Source organism: Haliotis asinina, chromosome 6 (genome assembly GCF_037392515.1).
Source record: "Haliotis asinina isolate JCU_RB_2024 chromosome 6, JCU_Hal_asi_v2, whole genome shotgun sequence".
Classification (NCBI taxonomy): Eukaryota; Metazoa; Mollusca; class Gastropoda; order Lepetellida; family Haliotidae; genus Haliotis; species Haliotis asinina.
In genome coordinates this window covers 4,478,724-4,495,340 of record NC_090285.1, presented here as the reverse complement: position 1 = coordinate 4,495,340, position 16,617 = coordinate 4,478,724, and the positions used below count along the sequence as shown (strand labels likewise).

Here is a 16,617-nt window from a genome sequence, read left to right as displayed (position 1 = left end):
TGACAAGATTTGGTGCACTCCTGCCAAGAATAAAAGTAAAGTTGATCAGGAAACACAAAGTCATTACCTGATTTTTCATCAGAAGCACCATCAAACTGTGGTATATGGTCCCCCTGTTCCTCCTCCTCATCCATCAACTCACTGGGAAGGAACTGGGAGTCCGTCCATGTGTCATCCATACCCTTCAAGTTATGCTCTTCAGACTCACTAGAAGTACAATGACTCATGATGTTTGTCGTCAGAGCAAGCTAAATGATATCATACTGCCTAATCCATTGTCATACTAGCATTGAAAACATCTTACATGCAAGTATTTAGGGTAAAAAATACAAACATATGGAAAGAACTAAAAGACCAACAGATGAGCAAGGCAATTTATATCTAAAGTACCATAACAATAAGACATAATTCAGAACTACAGAAAAACATCATGGTCAAACATTCCCAGTATTTATAGGACTACTATAAAATATTTGGAATATTTCAGTATACTTGAGTGAATCCTTTTTTCATCAAGATAGACATTCTGAGTATTACTGGCTCACCCATCCTCATCTTCCTCATGCAACACCTCCTCTGGCTCTTCCCCATCCCAGACTCTCTGCGACATCTCCAATGTCTCCTCCTCCTCCTCCTTTAACACCTCTGCGTCCACAATGCCAGTGTTGCGGGTGATGATGCTGTCATTGTCCTCCAAGGCAGACACCTGGGAGGCACTGAGCTGTGAGGAGACTGGGGAGGAGTCATCAGCCAGAGCTGCAAGCACATCCACCAGAGACATGTCTGGTCCATCTGTCAACAAACACAGCCACAATGCACATGGCTGACCAGCAAACACAACTACCTAACAAACATGCTTACACACAACAGAGCAGTCTACCTTACTCAACTGTGGAACAACAGGTCAGTCATCCCTATTCTAGTGTGGACCAACCATTCTGTCAACCCTATTCCAACGTGGACCAATCACTCAATCTAGCCTTCTTTAGTGTGGACAAACCATTCAATCCAGCCTTCTTTAGCGTGGACCAACACTCCAGTCTACCCTGTTCCAATGTGGGTCAACCGTTCAGTCTACCCTGTTCCAATGTGGACCAACGCTCCAGTCTACCCTACTCCAGTGTGGACCAACAATCCAGTCTACCCTGTTCCAATGTGGGTCAACCGTTCAGTCTACCCTATTCCAGTGTGGACCAACAGTCCAGTCTACCTTATTCTAGTGTGGACCAACAGACCAGTCTACCCTATTCCAGTGTGGACCAACAGTCCAGTCTACCCTGTTCCAATGCGGGCCAACCGTTCAGTCTACCCTACTCCAGTGTGGACTAACAGTTCAGTCTACCCTATTCTAGTGTGGACTAACAGTTCAGCCTGGCCTCCTTTAGTGTGGACCAACAAAGCAGTCTAGCCTACTCTAGTGTGGACCAACCATTCAGTCTACCTGACTCCAGTGTGGACCAGCAGTTCAGTCTACCCTACTCCAGAGTGGACCAACAGTTCTGTCTACTTAACCCCCCGAGAGAGAGAGTTCACCCTGGTACCTGAGTTTTGAGAAGCCTGTGTGAAGCTCTGGCTGAAGGACAGGACTTTCTGTATGGATTCCAAGCTGATGATGGGCTCCTCCTTGCCATCTTCCTGTTCTTTCTCTCCACCAACATCATCCAGTATCACTGTATCCTGGGACCACTCGTCTGAATCTGAACACAAAAGAATATCCTGTGAATGTTGCAGTCATGCTTTAATACCTTTTTTCATCACAACACAACTTTCTGAACCATCCTGAAACAGATCACTATCTGGCTAACTGGTTAGTTGGTCAATGCTTTTTAACCAATCTGAAAGGGTTCAAAGCCCTGGCAGTTCCTGCGAATAGAGGTGTAACCAACCTTGCAAGACATGGAAGGCAACTTGTGACGCAGGTGTTGCAGAGAAATCATCCTCGGAACCCTGGGACATGTCAGATTCCTCATCAGATTGGCCTTCACTGGAATATACATACAATGATAAAATATAAACAAGTGTTTGCCACTAACATGGCAATGTCGTCTGCCGCTAAAGAAGAATGAAATATTTATAACATATTCACTACTCTTTACTTTTCGCTCACACACAAGATGCATGAAATGACTGGTGTCTGGGTAATCACGCAGTTTAGGCTGTTGACAAAACTGAGGACATTGGTTGCAATGTTTCATGGAATACTGTGTTAGCACATGTGGACAAACTGTTGTGGGCAACTGAAAATATGATCAAAGTCATCCAATTCAACTGGTGTCTGCATGATCCCCAAATGTAGGCTGTCACCAGATTTGAAGACACTGGGTACAACAGTTCATGAGATATCACATTAACAAGAGTTTGAAAAGTGGTCAAAAAGTCATGGTGATCTTGGAAATAAGGTCAAGGTGAAAAAAATCAACTGGTGTCTGTGTAATCCCCCAGTGTAAGCTGTAAACAAATTTAAAGACATTCAGTTCTACAGTTCATGAGGTATCACATTAACAAGAGTTTGAAGAGTGGTCAAAGAGTTGTGGTGACTTTTGAAATAAGGTCTAGGTCAACAAAATTGACATGTGCCTGCACATTCCCCTAACGTAGGCTGTCACACTGAAGACACTGGGTACAACAGTTCATGAAATATTGCGTTAACGAGAGTTTGAAGAGTAGTCAGTCGTGGTGACCTTTAAAATAAGGTCAAGGTCATCTGAATCGACTGGTGTCTGCGTAATCTCCCAGTGTAGAGTGTCATTTAATTTGAAGACAGTGGGTACAACAGTTCATGAGATATCGCGTTAACAAGAAACGCACGGACATGGCTGAATACATAGACCCCTTTTCTATACATAGTTCCCCTGTTCCGTGTTGCAGGGGGGACAATATGCTGTCACAAGGTTGATACGGTATTTACTACACTCCAACAAGTTTTAGATATGGCAATGATTATTTTTTATTTGTAGATGACAGCATTGTGGGAGGTAATTAGACAATAGTCCAAAGTAACCACAGGACTAGGTACCAGAAAAACTTCCCCAGGACCATGTGTGTGGTCTTTCGTCAACCAAGTGTTTAATAATATAAAGGTAACGCTATTTTTCAGTGCATTATCATTTGCAGAAGCCCGAGGTCTTTCATTAACTGCCCGATGAAGGAGGGCAGTTGAAAAGACCGAGGGCTTCTGCAAATGATAATGCACTGAAAAATAGCGTTACCGTTATTATAGCTAAAATGAATAGAATTTTTAATACAATAAGAATAAAAACAGCGGCATCGGTTTAGAAGCATTTACTGCCAACAACAAAACAACGAAGGTCACTGACAAACATTTTGCAAATATAGAAACATCATAAAACAACACAGATGACGTCACTATTGAGAGTGACGACATTCGACCTTGACCTTTGCTCATACTACCAGCTGCCATTGTTTTCAGTCATCAACAACGTTAGACTTCAAGTTTCATTGCTGTATGTTGTCATTTATGGTACAATTGTTATGGTTGGCACAGGCAGGAAAGTGCATAATGGCACAGGCACATGTGACGAATGTGAGCCAGATATATAGTCAATAATGAAAGTTCATTCGAGCCGTAGGTGATTGAACTTAAACAGCTGAGCAACTTATGACGTCACCTAACAACGGGCTTGATAATGGCTAGTCGTCAAGCATTTTGCGGGGGTTATCAAGTAACAGTGGACCGCTCATTTCTAAAAACGAGCGGTCGTTTTCATGATAAATCTATCCATTTTAGCTATAATATGGTACAACAGGCTAGTCCTGGTCATCAATGAGTTAGTGCATGTGAGTTAGTTTAAGGTTGCTTGTAATAGTAATCCAATCACCTTAAAGAAAGAAGAGTGAGTGTAGTGTATCACCTTTGCATAACCCACACATCTTCTTGTTCACACCCTTTTTAATTACCCCCAAGAGAACTGGTCGAGATATATAAAGGTAGGAAGATGGCTGCCGAGTGATGTCACATAGCACTCGCATATACTTATTCTCTCCACGAATTACTCTAATAACCCAGCCATGCGTTAGGCCCGTGCACGTGGTTTTATGTCGCTCTTAGCAATATTCACACACTGTACCCATGTGAGGAAGCCATCCTGGGTCTTCAGTGTGATGAGCTGACATTTTAATCATTAGGCTACCCCACTGCCCCTGACGAAGGTGGAAAGACACGGGTGATGCATGTCTCAGACTTCTGCCACTTTAGTGAAACATACCAGCATGGGTATTGTGCTGACAACAGATATATAATTGTAGTGAACAGTGATTTGACCCAGCTTCAAACAAGCATTCACTGAATTCTGCTGAACCCAAGTGTATCTCTGCAAGGCAAACAGCAGTACCCCAGGCAACTGTGCCATCAGTTTCCATTCCCTTCAATCAGATCATAATCAAATAATTAAACACAAACCGCTTTTCCATACTTACAGAAAGGGTTTCTGTTCTTCAATGATTTCCTGAAGCCTCTGCCTGAGATGACATTCGCTCTCTGCTACATCCACATCAACTCGATCTGTGAAAACGAAAAAATTGCATATGAACAGACTTTCTGGTTTTAGGTTCAAAGAGTAAAATTGCTTCTCACAGAATTCAGGAAATCAGATAACAATTATTTTATAAAACATAATAACAGCCCCAGGTGTACAATACTCAACTACCCAGACTTCCCACAGTCACACCTTCACTGTCCATTCATAACAGCTGCATCTGCTAGTTGTCCGTTTCACTAGACTTGAGAAAGCTTATACCATCAGATAAACATGAGCAATGATATGGTTAATCAGCTTTTCAAATGATCATAAAATGTCCCAAATATTTGCATCTGCAAACTGTATTTGTTTCCACATGCAGACATTGATATACTGTCATGCACTTCTGTGTTGTCTTAGTACTATTCTCAGCTTGCTTAATTATTATGCAAAACAATTGGAAAACACTTCCAGTTCCTGATTTTACATAAAGATTAAAGTCTGGTCAAAGATAACATCAGCTTTTTGAAGTGGTGTACTGCTAAGTCATTGCTCTACTGAAGTGTATGGATACAATACAAGCTGACAAAAGGTAGTACAAGCTCACCCTGCGATTCTGGTGTCAAGATCTGCGATGTTTCCCCCTGGTTCCTACGGCGCTGTTTTTCATCTTCCCATATTGCTGCTAGACCAGGGTTGGCGCCAATATTAGCTGAGAAAAATAAAAGACTCAAGTTACATATTTATCTCCTAGTATTTCAGTTCAGATAAAAAATAAATAACCTATCATAAGTGAAGAAAAAATGAATCTAACATAATTGTTTTTTAATTAGTAAGTAATAAAATTTAATAGGAACCAATGTATGTAATGTTTCAGAAAATATCAAAGGAATCAATATCAGTGTAAGTTACTTGAAGTACTCTGCCAATTATCTCAATCCCTATTCAGGAGATGGGTTGTGTGGGGACCACATAACATGCAAGTGACATACCATCGACTTCCTGTCTGTTGAGGATGTCTGCTGCAACTACATCCACCTCCAGCTGGCATGTCGTCTGCCGGGACACTTCGCCATCCAACATCAGCTCACTGCCATAATTGGAACAACACCTGTCTCACAGTTCATGGACTTCAACTATTCTCTACTGATCTATTGTTAATACAGGATCAAGCTAATCTTAAGTTTGTTCCAAGAGTTTTGATGTTAAACTATTAGTTTATACAACACAATTCAGTGACAGACATCATAAACATGTGGCTATGGATGACATGCATCAACCAATTCAAAGAGCATAAAATGCAGCTAATCATCTCTCATAACAAATACCAGTTGCTAAAGACCAATCCAAACCAGATCTTCACAAGGTAAAAGTCAAATGACATTTAATTACAAATATTTATGGGGAAGAATGTAAGTAATGAAAGTAAAATTTAAAAATAAACCATTTTTTTCACATATGATAATGTAAACCATGACAACATATACAACTGACATTCTCTTTCTGGAGGTAATATTCCTCTTGAATGTGGCAATATGTAAGGAACATCCAAGTTTTCATACAGTTGCAGTTTATTGCATTTGGTAAATCTGAACATACAACAGCTACGAGTGAGTGGATATGAATAGTATCTCAAAGGAACCACATACCTAGGTATGTTGGGCACATCCCACACTCTTCTGCTTGGGGTGTTGATGCCAGAGTGATCTGGGGACTCACTTGATCCAAGCACAGGTGTCTGAGGGGTGGAGTCCGAGTCATCTAATGGAAGAGACCGCTTTTCCAACTGATTCGCTGTAGAAATGGTACCAATAGTTAAGGACACTTTAGCTGAACAGACAAAACCCCAGAGACTGGAGCTTGTCTCCCTTTATCATATCATGTATTGGATTGGTAACTGAAGAAATATATGGCTTATAATTGGATCCTGAAAGAAGTAATCTGATGGACTGTTCTGTAAACAGTCCTGGCAGAGTTACAGTTAGCAACATTCATGATATTGATATCTCCAGCCAAAATGGAAACAAGATGATATACAGTTTGCTTGCAGTCTAAGAGACAAACTACCATAAACATTCATCCCGCATCAAATGTCATACATATCTATATACATGACTTTCCCCCCTCCTCCCTCCCCCACCCTGACTGAAGTTTCAATGATTATATAATATCCATGAACCCATGTCAAGTGGAGGACAAGAAATTATGACTAAAGGGACCATTCCTTAACAAACCTTGGTTTGGATCCATGGAGATTACACATATAAAAACACTGTACCAAGTGTTTTTTTCAGAGACCTGGCACATATTAGAGGCCCAGCACCTATTTCTTCAATCATTGCTTTACCCCCAGCAGGCCTATTAGAGGCCAAATACTTATTAGAGGAAATATGGTATTCTCCTCTCAACACAGCCTTGACTGTATTGATATTCAGGGCCTGTTCGACAGGCTTTTTATCCAACAGTTTGCAATAACATGCAAATACTCATATAATCTATACACCTGTGTCCCTTGTCAAACAGAACATCATGTTGCAATAAATCACACATTTTATTTCTGGAAAATTCATCTGTGGATTTGTGCAGTGCAGTGCAGAATACTATAACACCATAATTTGCCATTATGCATAGTGCACTTCTCACAACTGAGACTGATAATTCCTGCTACTGGTCACACAACATATCATACTTGGTTATTTCAACAGTTGACTGATAGTCAAGTCACGTATGTGAAGAAGATCCAATCAAATGGATTACAAATGCAAATAGATACATATTGTCTGTGTCATGAAACAAAATGCAGACATTATGGTAACTTATCTTTCAGGTATAAACAAGGTGGGATATATATGGGGTGCAGTTTTGTTTCAAAACATATCAGATTGAAGCATATAGTTCACTCAGGAAACATTTTCCATTTCTAACCCAAATACATTTTTATGCAATACATGTAATATAACATTGTTGTGAAAACATACAAATGATTAAGTGAAGTTGTTCATATGTAACATTTTTTAGAAAGTCTTAAAGTGTATGATAGCACTCTTTTCATTTTTAGTACATTTTTTAATGTAAGAGAGCACTCTAACCCAGACTCCCTGCCCACCCCCACCACAAACATCCACACATACACAACCACCCACCCCTCTTGACTTGTGACTGTGGAGGAGTTGAAGTTGTTCTGTTTACACAATGTAGCATGCAGCATCCACACACTGATTATTATCAGCTGTATACAACAGGCCTGGTCAATGTGACCAAAACCCATGTCTGCTGAACTCACCCTCATCACGATCTCTGCGGAACTTGACAGCGGCCGTGTTGATGAGATTCATCCCATACAGGTTGTAGTCAATGAACAACTGTAACAAACGAGAATAATTTCATTTTGATGACATCTTCATGCTAAACACATAGAGCTGTTCAACATTTTACCTGGCACAAACCTCCCTGGTTAGAAATACACATTCGTCACAGGTACTACTACCCACTGTATTCCGTATCAGTCAGCACTTCCATACCAATGGCCCCATGTACATCTGGCTTAAAACTGGTCTTTAGAAACCCATGCATGTCAAAGGGTGCAACCAAGGGGATCAAGTGGTCAGACTTCCAGACTTTGCTGATGCATGTCATTGTAGTTCAGTTGGGCAGACTCATGATTTCAGTTTCTGGATTGTCTGGTCCAGATTGTATTACTTCCTGCTACCGTAGAGCAGATATACTGCTGAGTGACACACTAAATAGCTAACAAAACAAACCAGACAAAATTTATCTCTAAAATGACATTTATTAGTTTCAGTACATACAGCATGTCTTGGAAACATTTTATTTACTTGTTTGCTTACAAAATATCCAAGGCACAGAGATATATTTCAAACTGGAACTCCAATGGGAAATGGCTGGCTCTGTAATGGCCTGTAGATCAAACCTGACACAACAACAAAAGACTGCATATCATGACAGAATTAAATTTTCTGAGCAGTACACATTAATCTGAATGATCCCAGTTCCAGCAAAACTGTCGAGATAAACAATGGACAGAATTAACGAATCATGTGATATGATTGTACAGAAGTTACCAACACTCATCTGGACAACACTGAAACCTTTTATCTGGAAATCAGTCTCTGGAAAACAGCCAGGATAAACATCTAACTGCATAAATAAACAATAAGTGATTTCCATGTGCAATTGTACAGATGATCAAAACACTCATACTCACAACATGTGTGACATGTTTTCCTGTCCTATACACAGATTCTCTGTGGTATTAGAGGCAACATGTGTTGCTGACTATTTATTGAGTGTGTCCTTATGTACCCATCTTTGGAATTCACATTTAATTCAAGCTCAAATCTAAAACTCAAATTCAACTCCAGGGACAAATACCAGACAATACATAATTGCATTGTTTTAATCTTTTTAATGCCTGATCCTCATAATTATCAGGAATACATGAATACAGCTGTAACATGTCTTCCTTGACCAGAACCTTTTGAACATCTCCTGGTATCCTGACAGATCCTTCAAAAAACATTTTGATATAATCATGATATATCTCCACTGAGAGGAGATTCTAGTGTACAACACATGAGAATGTTTTGTGGAGGGTGTTGTCCTGTGTGTACAGCGCAGACTCACAATCAGGTCAAGTTAAGCAGTGGTAAGAGTCCTTGGATGGGTGACCGTCTTTTTTAGCTTTAAACCCCTGGATGGCGAGGTTTTTTTTCAGCCACATATTTTCGTCCTGGAGGTGCATACGGCCATAAATTACACAGAAATGTAGAATATTAAATTTCTCATCCATTGGTATAAATATAAGAATGACTAACACAGCGGTTTGAGAAACAGACACTGCTAAATGTTGTCCAAAATTTTCTATACGTTAAAAAACAGTAAATTTCTCCGTTTTTTATCGTGCACCGATAAAAGCACTCTGCTACAATTTTTTAAATTTGGCATCTTTACGGAAAGTGTGAGTGAAGAAAATACAGCTTGATATCTGAACGACATAAGTGTATGACCCAAAATAAATGTCAAAAATTGATTTTCTTCTATGATGTCAAACACTGACAGAGAGGTTATGCATGTATAAAGATAAGGGGGCATAACTCCGCTATGCTTTACATTAGGTCAATGTAACTCAGATCGCATGGAGAGAATTTGCTGTAGGTACGGACAGTATATTTTTGTTATGTTTTGTTCACAGTGAACCAAACTATTCCAATACAAAATTCCCCAATGTGAGCAGATACCTTTTGGTAGTTTCACAATTTATAAGAGGTACTAATGTACTACATGAGAAAGCAGGTAATAGCGATTTTAATGGCCCTACCTGATACATAATTTAGTTCTTAGATTCCCATATTCTCCTGTTTGTGTATGTGTATTTTGATTAATTTTGCATTGTTATTAACAGAGTAACAGACACATCTTCAAATGTAATGAAATAACTGAAAAAAATGAGACATTTTAGTTGACGTCATGGCATGTTTAGAGCATTTTGTGATGTCGGAAAAAGATGACACTGGTTTGCTGATTAGTATATATATCTCTTAATTTCCACTGAATGAGTAAAAGGTCTCAGCTTCTATGTCAGAATTCAACACTCTTTAGACAAAACATAAAAAGAATGGTTTTACCATTGACATAGTGTCTTAAATCTATCAACAATTGCACGGTTTTACTATGCATCTTATTGTGAGCAACACACGCACTTGTCTCGCATTAATTTCCCCATAAGTGAAAATTTCACAAAACCTGACTATTCATTTAGGATATAAATTTTTCTTCTTATGATTATGTAAATTATTTCTCTTCAGAAGTATACGATGAAAGGGACAAAGAGATGCTTTTTTAGCATGAAACTATTAGAATTTGGACGTAAGGTTTGTCCAAATTAAGACATGATCTGGTATATAAATTTTAAACAATTTTCGCATATATGTTGTTTGAGTTGGATATCCTGCCATCAAAATATGTTTTAATCGAATATGACTTGACTTTATTATTGAAGAAAATGATAATGAGTCATCAAACCATTTTGACAAACTCCTGGTCAATCAATTTTCATAATTGTTTTGTCTATAAAAAGGACACAAACAAATGCAATGAACGAGACAATTCCTTATAATATGTGTGTCTATGCATTTCATAAAATGTACAAATCATTTTCATGAATATTATCAGTTTTACGTGCAAGGTTGAATTAAATCGCTGTTTATTAACCTGTTCATATGAAACTGCAATATTTGTCCCAACATACTGAAAATTGTACATCACAGGAACTAAAGCACATGTTGCAGTAATGGCTACATGTGATTTTTTAACACACAGTCTTTCAAGCACAGTGTTCGTTCTTATACCCAGTATCTTCCGTTTCGTTTTATCTAGAGAGTTGGTACTGGTAACAAAGACCATTTGTAATTTGATTCTGAGATGTGTGGGGAATTCAATGATGCATTTGTCGCAGCTGACTAAAAAATATACGTGATGTAATAGGCATCTCTATACCGGCCTTCTCAAAACATTATTTTGTAACCACTATCCAACATGGAGAAAAGCGCACTTCGGCGTTCATGTGAGTGTATTTTCGAAAACATCCCAACCGATTCTGGGTACTTCGGCGACTTTTCAGAATTATCATTACCGGCCACATGAACACTTGATATCAGTGATCATTAATACGCTATTTTTAAAATTCAATACTCACAGTATTTATCCGATTATCACATTTCAAACCATACAGCAAATATCGCTCTGAATCGCAATTTTGTATTGTGTGAAAAATGGCGACATTTACAATGGAGCCTTTTTTGAAAAGTAATTTTAAGCACTTTAGCTTGGTCTAAGATAATTGTGGATGGTATCAAGAAACAGGAATTTTCCGCAGAATTCAAAACTGTTAAAAATATATATGCGCGTGATATATTTAGAATTATATTTAGAATTTTATTTGACTTCAAAGTGAGGGTTGAAGAAGAAGGACATATATATGTCCTTGTGGCAACCAGGGGTTATTCCTGATGGTTTCTTAGACTTCAATCCTGCCCCACAACAAAGCACATGTGATACAGGTGCACTCACCTAAGGCAGGTCAGTCTGTTCAAAATAGCTTCTGTTCACGTAGCAGAAAAATGGGCACCCAGAAAGGGATAAATCATGTGACTATTAACCTTCTAGCGTCTCACAGGCAAATTGTTGCACTTTGATCCTGCCCCTCTGTGATAAGAAATTCAGCACATTACAAATGCCCTTATTATGTGTTTGTGATAAAACGTCAAACAGTGATAACAAGAAGACAAACATATCAAGCCTGTTCCCTGCACTCATCACAAACAATCAGAGACTGACCGATGAGTATTGACGAGGAAGTAGGAACACAGTGAAAGTGAAAGTAAAGATAACTTAGAGCTGTATCTTATTCCAGCATCACAAGTCTTACTCACAGTCCTTGACACATACTATTTTCCCTTCCACTAAGCTCCAACTGTAACACTATTGTTTTGAATGAAGTAAGTGAAGATATTTCCAGCATCTGATGGTCCAACATCACTGAGGCCCATTTTTATTTTATATTTAGTTGCTTGTTTCTATGGAAATGACAGATTGTTTAGAGGCGAAGTGTTTGTAATCCAGTATCACAAATGACTGCAGTAGTGGTTAGGAAAATTGCAGAAAAGCAATAGAAATTCAGATTTCATCAGCAAGAACCTACCGGTAACAATAGGGAATACAATCGAGTTCACAAATATTGAACTGTAAGTCTTATTACATCCTCAATGCCATGATCTCTGAAACCTGACAGTCTTCTTTTGTTAATAACATAGCCACAAAGTATGCAGATCTGAAGAATGTTGAATACAGCAGTCTACATGTGAAAGCTGCCATTAGTTTTTGCCAAGGTATGGGAATTACACTGATCTTACAATGGTCACGAATGGTGTTTCAAAATAAGTTTGTGGGCGCTGTAAGTTTCAGATGTCTGTCTGACCCACTGAAAACTGACCGGACCCACAAAATAAAATTAAACGCACATTTCAGATTTAACATTTCTTATAATTGACATTGGAATTATTAACAAATATAAAATATATAAAAAGCAAACAAGTGTGATGTGTCACATATGAAAACTTCAGTCAAAGTCATTGTGAAATATAGTCTGACACCGGGGCCAGACGGTTGTAGACTTACGAATCTGCCAGATGTGTCAGAGGGTCAGGCGCTATTCGTGAACGCTGATCTTTCAGCTAAGTTGATGGTGTTGGGGGATTGGTGAGTATGACAGCATGTGACAGGGGAGCTAACTAGTTATGAGCAATATGTATTATCTGTTTCTATATTTTTCCAAACACAAACAGTGCATCTGTGCAACAGTGGATGCAATCCAACCACAGGAATATTCCACCCAGGAATCAGGACTGTTCCCCCTCTCTCACCAGAAGACAAGCTGAATTTCAACTGATGACAAGCTGACATTTTTGGGTACAGACTCAACACCCTTGAAACTATTCCTTCATGCAACACCTTATCTAAAGCTGTCTGTGATAGTTTGTTTGCTTGTTTGTTATTTAACCCTGATGCAATCAGTGACAAGCAAACAACATAATGGCAGTCTGTAAACAATCAAGCCTAGACCTGATATTCCACCAGACTGACATCATGACTGTTGATCTACAAAACTGTGAGACAATGATGTGGAATAGAATGAAATGTTTGGAATAGATTCTTCAAGACATTCCTTCAAAGAGTGTGGAAATAGTGCAAACACTCTGCCTCTTTTGCTGGGTACAGTAACAGACAAAATGGTTTGGTAGGTCAAGCTCAGTAGCTTGGTCTAATGCATGACTTCGCATCCTAATTGTGTTGTGTTCATGATGCCAATGGCAGGATTATAACTAAACACAAACATATACTCATCAGTGATAATTTACAGGTAGTCTTTGTCTATTGACTATATTAGCTGATTATTTAAGTTTAAATTTATATGAAGAAAGTTTCTGAACTGAGTTTCTGAACAATCGAGTCACACTTTATGGTATTCATTCCAACCAAATCACTGCTCTGATGCATGTCCAAGATACCAAGTATGTAAATATGTTTTTATCCCAAATAAATCAGTATCAGTCCCAAGATTCCCCACTGTTCATCTGTGGCCAGTGACAGATGATGATAATGAATAGAGTCCCCAGCTGGCGACACATGGCAATGTGCCCCACATAGCTGCACTATATGCCCATGTAAACAATAGCAGATCAATAGTACCAGATCTGTACGGTGCGTCTGCTTCAAGTCTCATGGCGTCCATGGCTCACTGAGTGCAAGCAGGACTGATGCAACACATTAACAGCTCCTGCTTCAGGCACAATATGCTCTTCACATTCAAGAAAATTGCTGACATTGGCATCACAGTCCCTTAAACAATGCTGAGCATTTTTTAAGGGTATTGCTGAAAACCCTGAATGATCCCACACAGTTTTAATCCTGAGATATACATGTTAACTGAGACAAAAGATTCGATAACATTAAACATTTAATCAATCTAAAAAAGAAAGAAATATGTTTCAAGTACTTTAAAAAAGATAATGATACTGTGATAATGATGAAAATATCTTTCAAAATTAAAAGCTTTGCTGTCTTTCTCTCTTTTCAATGATTCTGGAGATTATTTGTCCTTAACTGGTTTTGAGGAACTTTTCTGAGTGCCATTTAGAAGTTGGTGAGATGAATGAGGAGAGTTCTTTATTGATGTCTTTTAGCAGCATTTAGAAGTTGTTATACATGACAAAGATCCTTTATGGACAAATCTTCTTTCAATTCTTTGACACACAACGTTTTGGGGCCATATCAGACTCCTTCATCATGTGAACTGTTCACCTAATGAAGGGGTCTGAAATGGCCCCAAAACATTGTGTGTCAAAGAATTAAGAGAAGATTTATCCATAAAGGATCTTGGTCAACTTCTTCATTATAAATACTGTAAACCGTCTTATTTCCGCACCTTTAAATTTTCACGAGTGGTGGTCACTAAACCTTTTCGCGCCTTCTTATTTTCGCGAGGTGCTGGTTGACAAATGTATTGACAAATACAATACAGTATAAATACCTGAGATGTAGGCCTAATGGGTACTTTACATGACTACGATTTTCAAGCAGAATATTGATCGATGAATCTATCATTCAGCAATGAAAAAGACCGGTCACGTGACAAGCATGTGATCTTGTTACAGAGGGCGTCTCTGAATGTTTTAACACAACACCCAGGTGTGTGATCATTGTTGATTTGTATAGTGATCTAAAAACAAATGAGCAATGTTAGAGCAATGAAAATAAAATTATCTCCTCTCAAGTGTTGTGATTGCTTACGTAAATTGTGAAAACATGACTCTCCAAAAACAGTAAATCTTGTTTGTCTTTTTCAAACATCAAAGGGTTTAGAAGTTACAGAAACCAGTTACTTATTAAATGTTAAAAAACCAAGTGAAATGTTAAACTGTATATAAGGGGGTGGGTAAGGCTAATCTCTTGTGAAAACTATTAGTAAGAGTATCAGCAGGTGACATGTGTTAATCCAGATTAGCCCAGTAGTGACACGTGAATGAGCAATTTACACTTGTATTGTTTTTATGTTGTTGACGTATCTGAATAAAGTGAATGAATTATCTATATTATCACGTTTTTATTCTCGCGTCATGAAGTCTGAAGTTTTATGTCCACTGCACTCTCCTTGATGGTTTTTCATTTCTGACATTATTTTCACACATTTAATTTCAACATGGACATTTTTTGCAATAGGACACCATACTACATTGGAACTGATTATATCATTAAGTAAAGTGGGTAACACTGGCCTGTTAAGTTCGGAAAACAATGGCCTCAAGGCAGCATATTATTTGAATGCTTATATTAAGCTTTCTACTTTCATTGCAAGAAAAAAGTGTACATTTTCCAACATTGATATCCACTATACCTAAATTTGCACTCTTTTTTTATTCTCAATCACCATTTTGACCTCCTGACAAATTTGTAAAACAAACTGCAAAGCAAGCCAATTGTAACATTCTGGTTTCCATCTTTCAACAAAAAGATCTCAGGAAATATAGTACACTGATCAGTAACCCTGTTAAACATTCTCCATTCTCCAGTTAATACGGTAACTGCAAAATAAGACAGCTGTTTGCTGATCGTTTCCCTTGTTCGTTACTGTTTGAGATCATGTTAAACTTTGCGTTGTTTTTGAAGCACACTGTCAATACTGGATTATGTTCTACTGTGTGTAGCTGCGATGCAAACAATATCTCTCTCACTGTGTTAACAATGAAAAAGGAGAAATGACATGGTACCAAAGTGAAGATTTATCTAACTCTCCAAACTGCATCTCAGTGCTCATAATGTTGTAAAACTAAAACCATTCAGGCATGCATACTTTGGAGGCCTGTGTTGTGGTGGATATTATATTACAGTGGAGCTCCAACAGTCCCTGGTTGTAATACAGTAATGGCCAGTATCCTGAAGATAAGTTGAAAGACCTAACCCAGAGCTACATACTCCCGTCACTTTCATTGACCCCTGTTATTTTAAGGCAGAATCATATTTTAAAATCTTCAACATGTAAGAACATTTCTACATGAAGCCACTGATAATTCTTAAGCACAAATAATTGCTGCAAATGAATGGAAACACTGAAAAAACACTTCAAAATACAATTGAGGATTCAAAATATAATGAAGTCCAGAGAACCTACAACTGCACACTGTCAAGGTGACCCTCCAGACTGCACTTGTTGAACCTAATGACATTGATGAACATGTGTGGCCTTCCCATTTTCCAGTTATACCTCACTGAATTGGATATATCATTGTTTTAGTGATGTACCAATCAAACTGAGCAAACACATTAACATAAGATTCCCATGTTATGACATAATGTCTGATATTGAAAGCTCTTCCTTATGTGAGACATGAACACTGTTTTCTGTTTTTTTTCTTTTCATGAATACCAACTCACAGTTGTACACTGTACAAAAGACAAAAGAGTAACAACCTTAAATATTTTTAACATAAAGGAGACAAATTTGCAAGGATGTCTTAGTGCTGGGACTGACAAGTTGAACATATTGCAGCAGTGCATGGTTACT

At 38.3% G+C, this 16,617-nt stretch overlaps 1 protein-coding gene across 1 annotated transcript in view; it reads right to left on the bottom strand.

Annotated features, from left to right (window-relative positions):
- Window positions 1-16,617, bottom strand: part of LOC137286452 (uncharacterized) — a 104,960-nt gene that overhangs the window by 38,640 nt on the left and 49,703 nt on the right. Inside the window, exons 6-14 of the mRNA XM_067818329.1 lie at window positions 7,762-7,840; window positions 6,128-6,272; window positions 5,471-5,568; window positions 5,086-5,190; window positions 4,438-4,522; window positions 1,887-1,984; window positions 1,542-1,697; window positions 546-792; window positions 68-207 (exon numbers count right to left, since the gene is read on the bottom strand). Coding sequence (XP_067674430.1) covers window positions 68-207; window positions 546-792; window positions 1,542-1,697; window positions 1,887-1,984; window positions 4,438-4,522; window positions 5,086-5,190; window positions 5,471-5,568; window positions 6,128-6,272; window positions 7,762-7,840 — 1,153 coding nt within the window. The remainder of the gene's footprint in view (window positions 1-67; window positions 208-545; window positions 793-1,541; window positions 1,698-1,886; window positions 1,985-4,437; window positions 4,523-5,085; window positions 5,191-5,470; window positions 5,569-6,127; window positions 6,273-7,761; window positions 7,841-16,617) is intronic.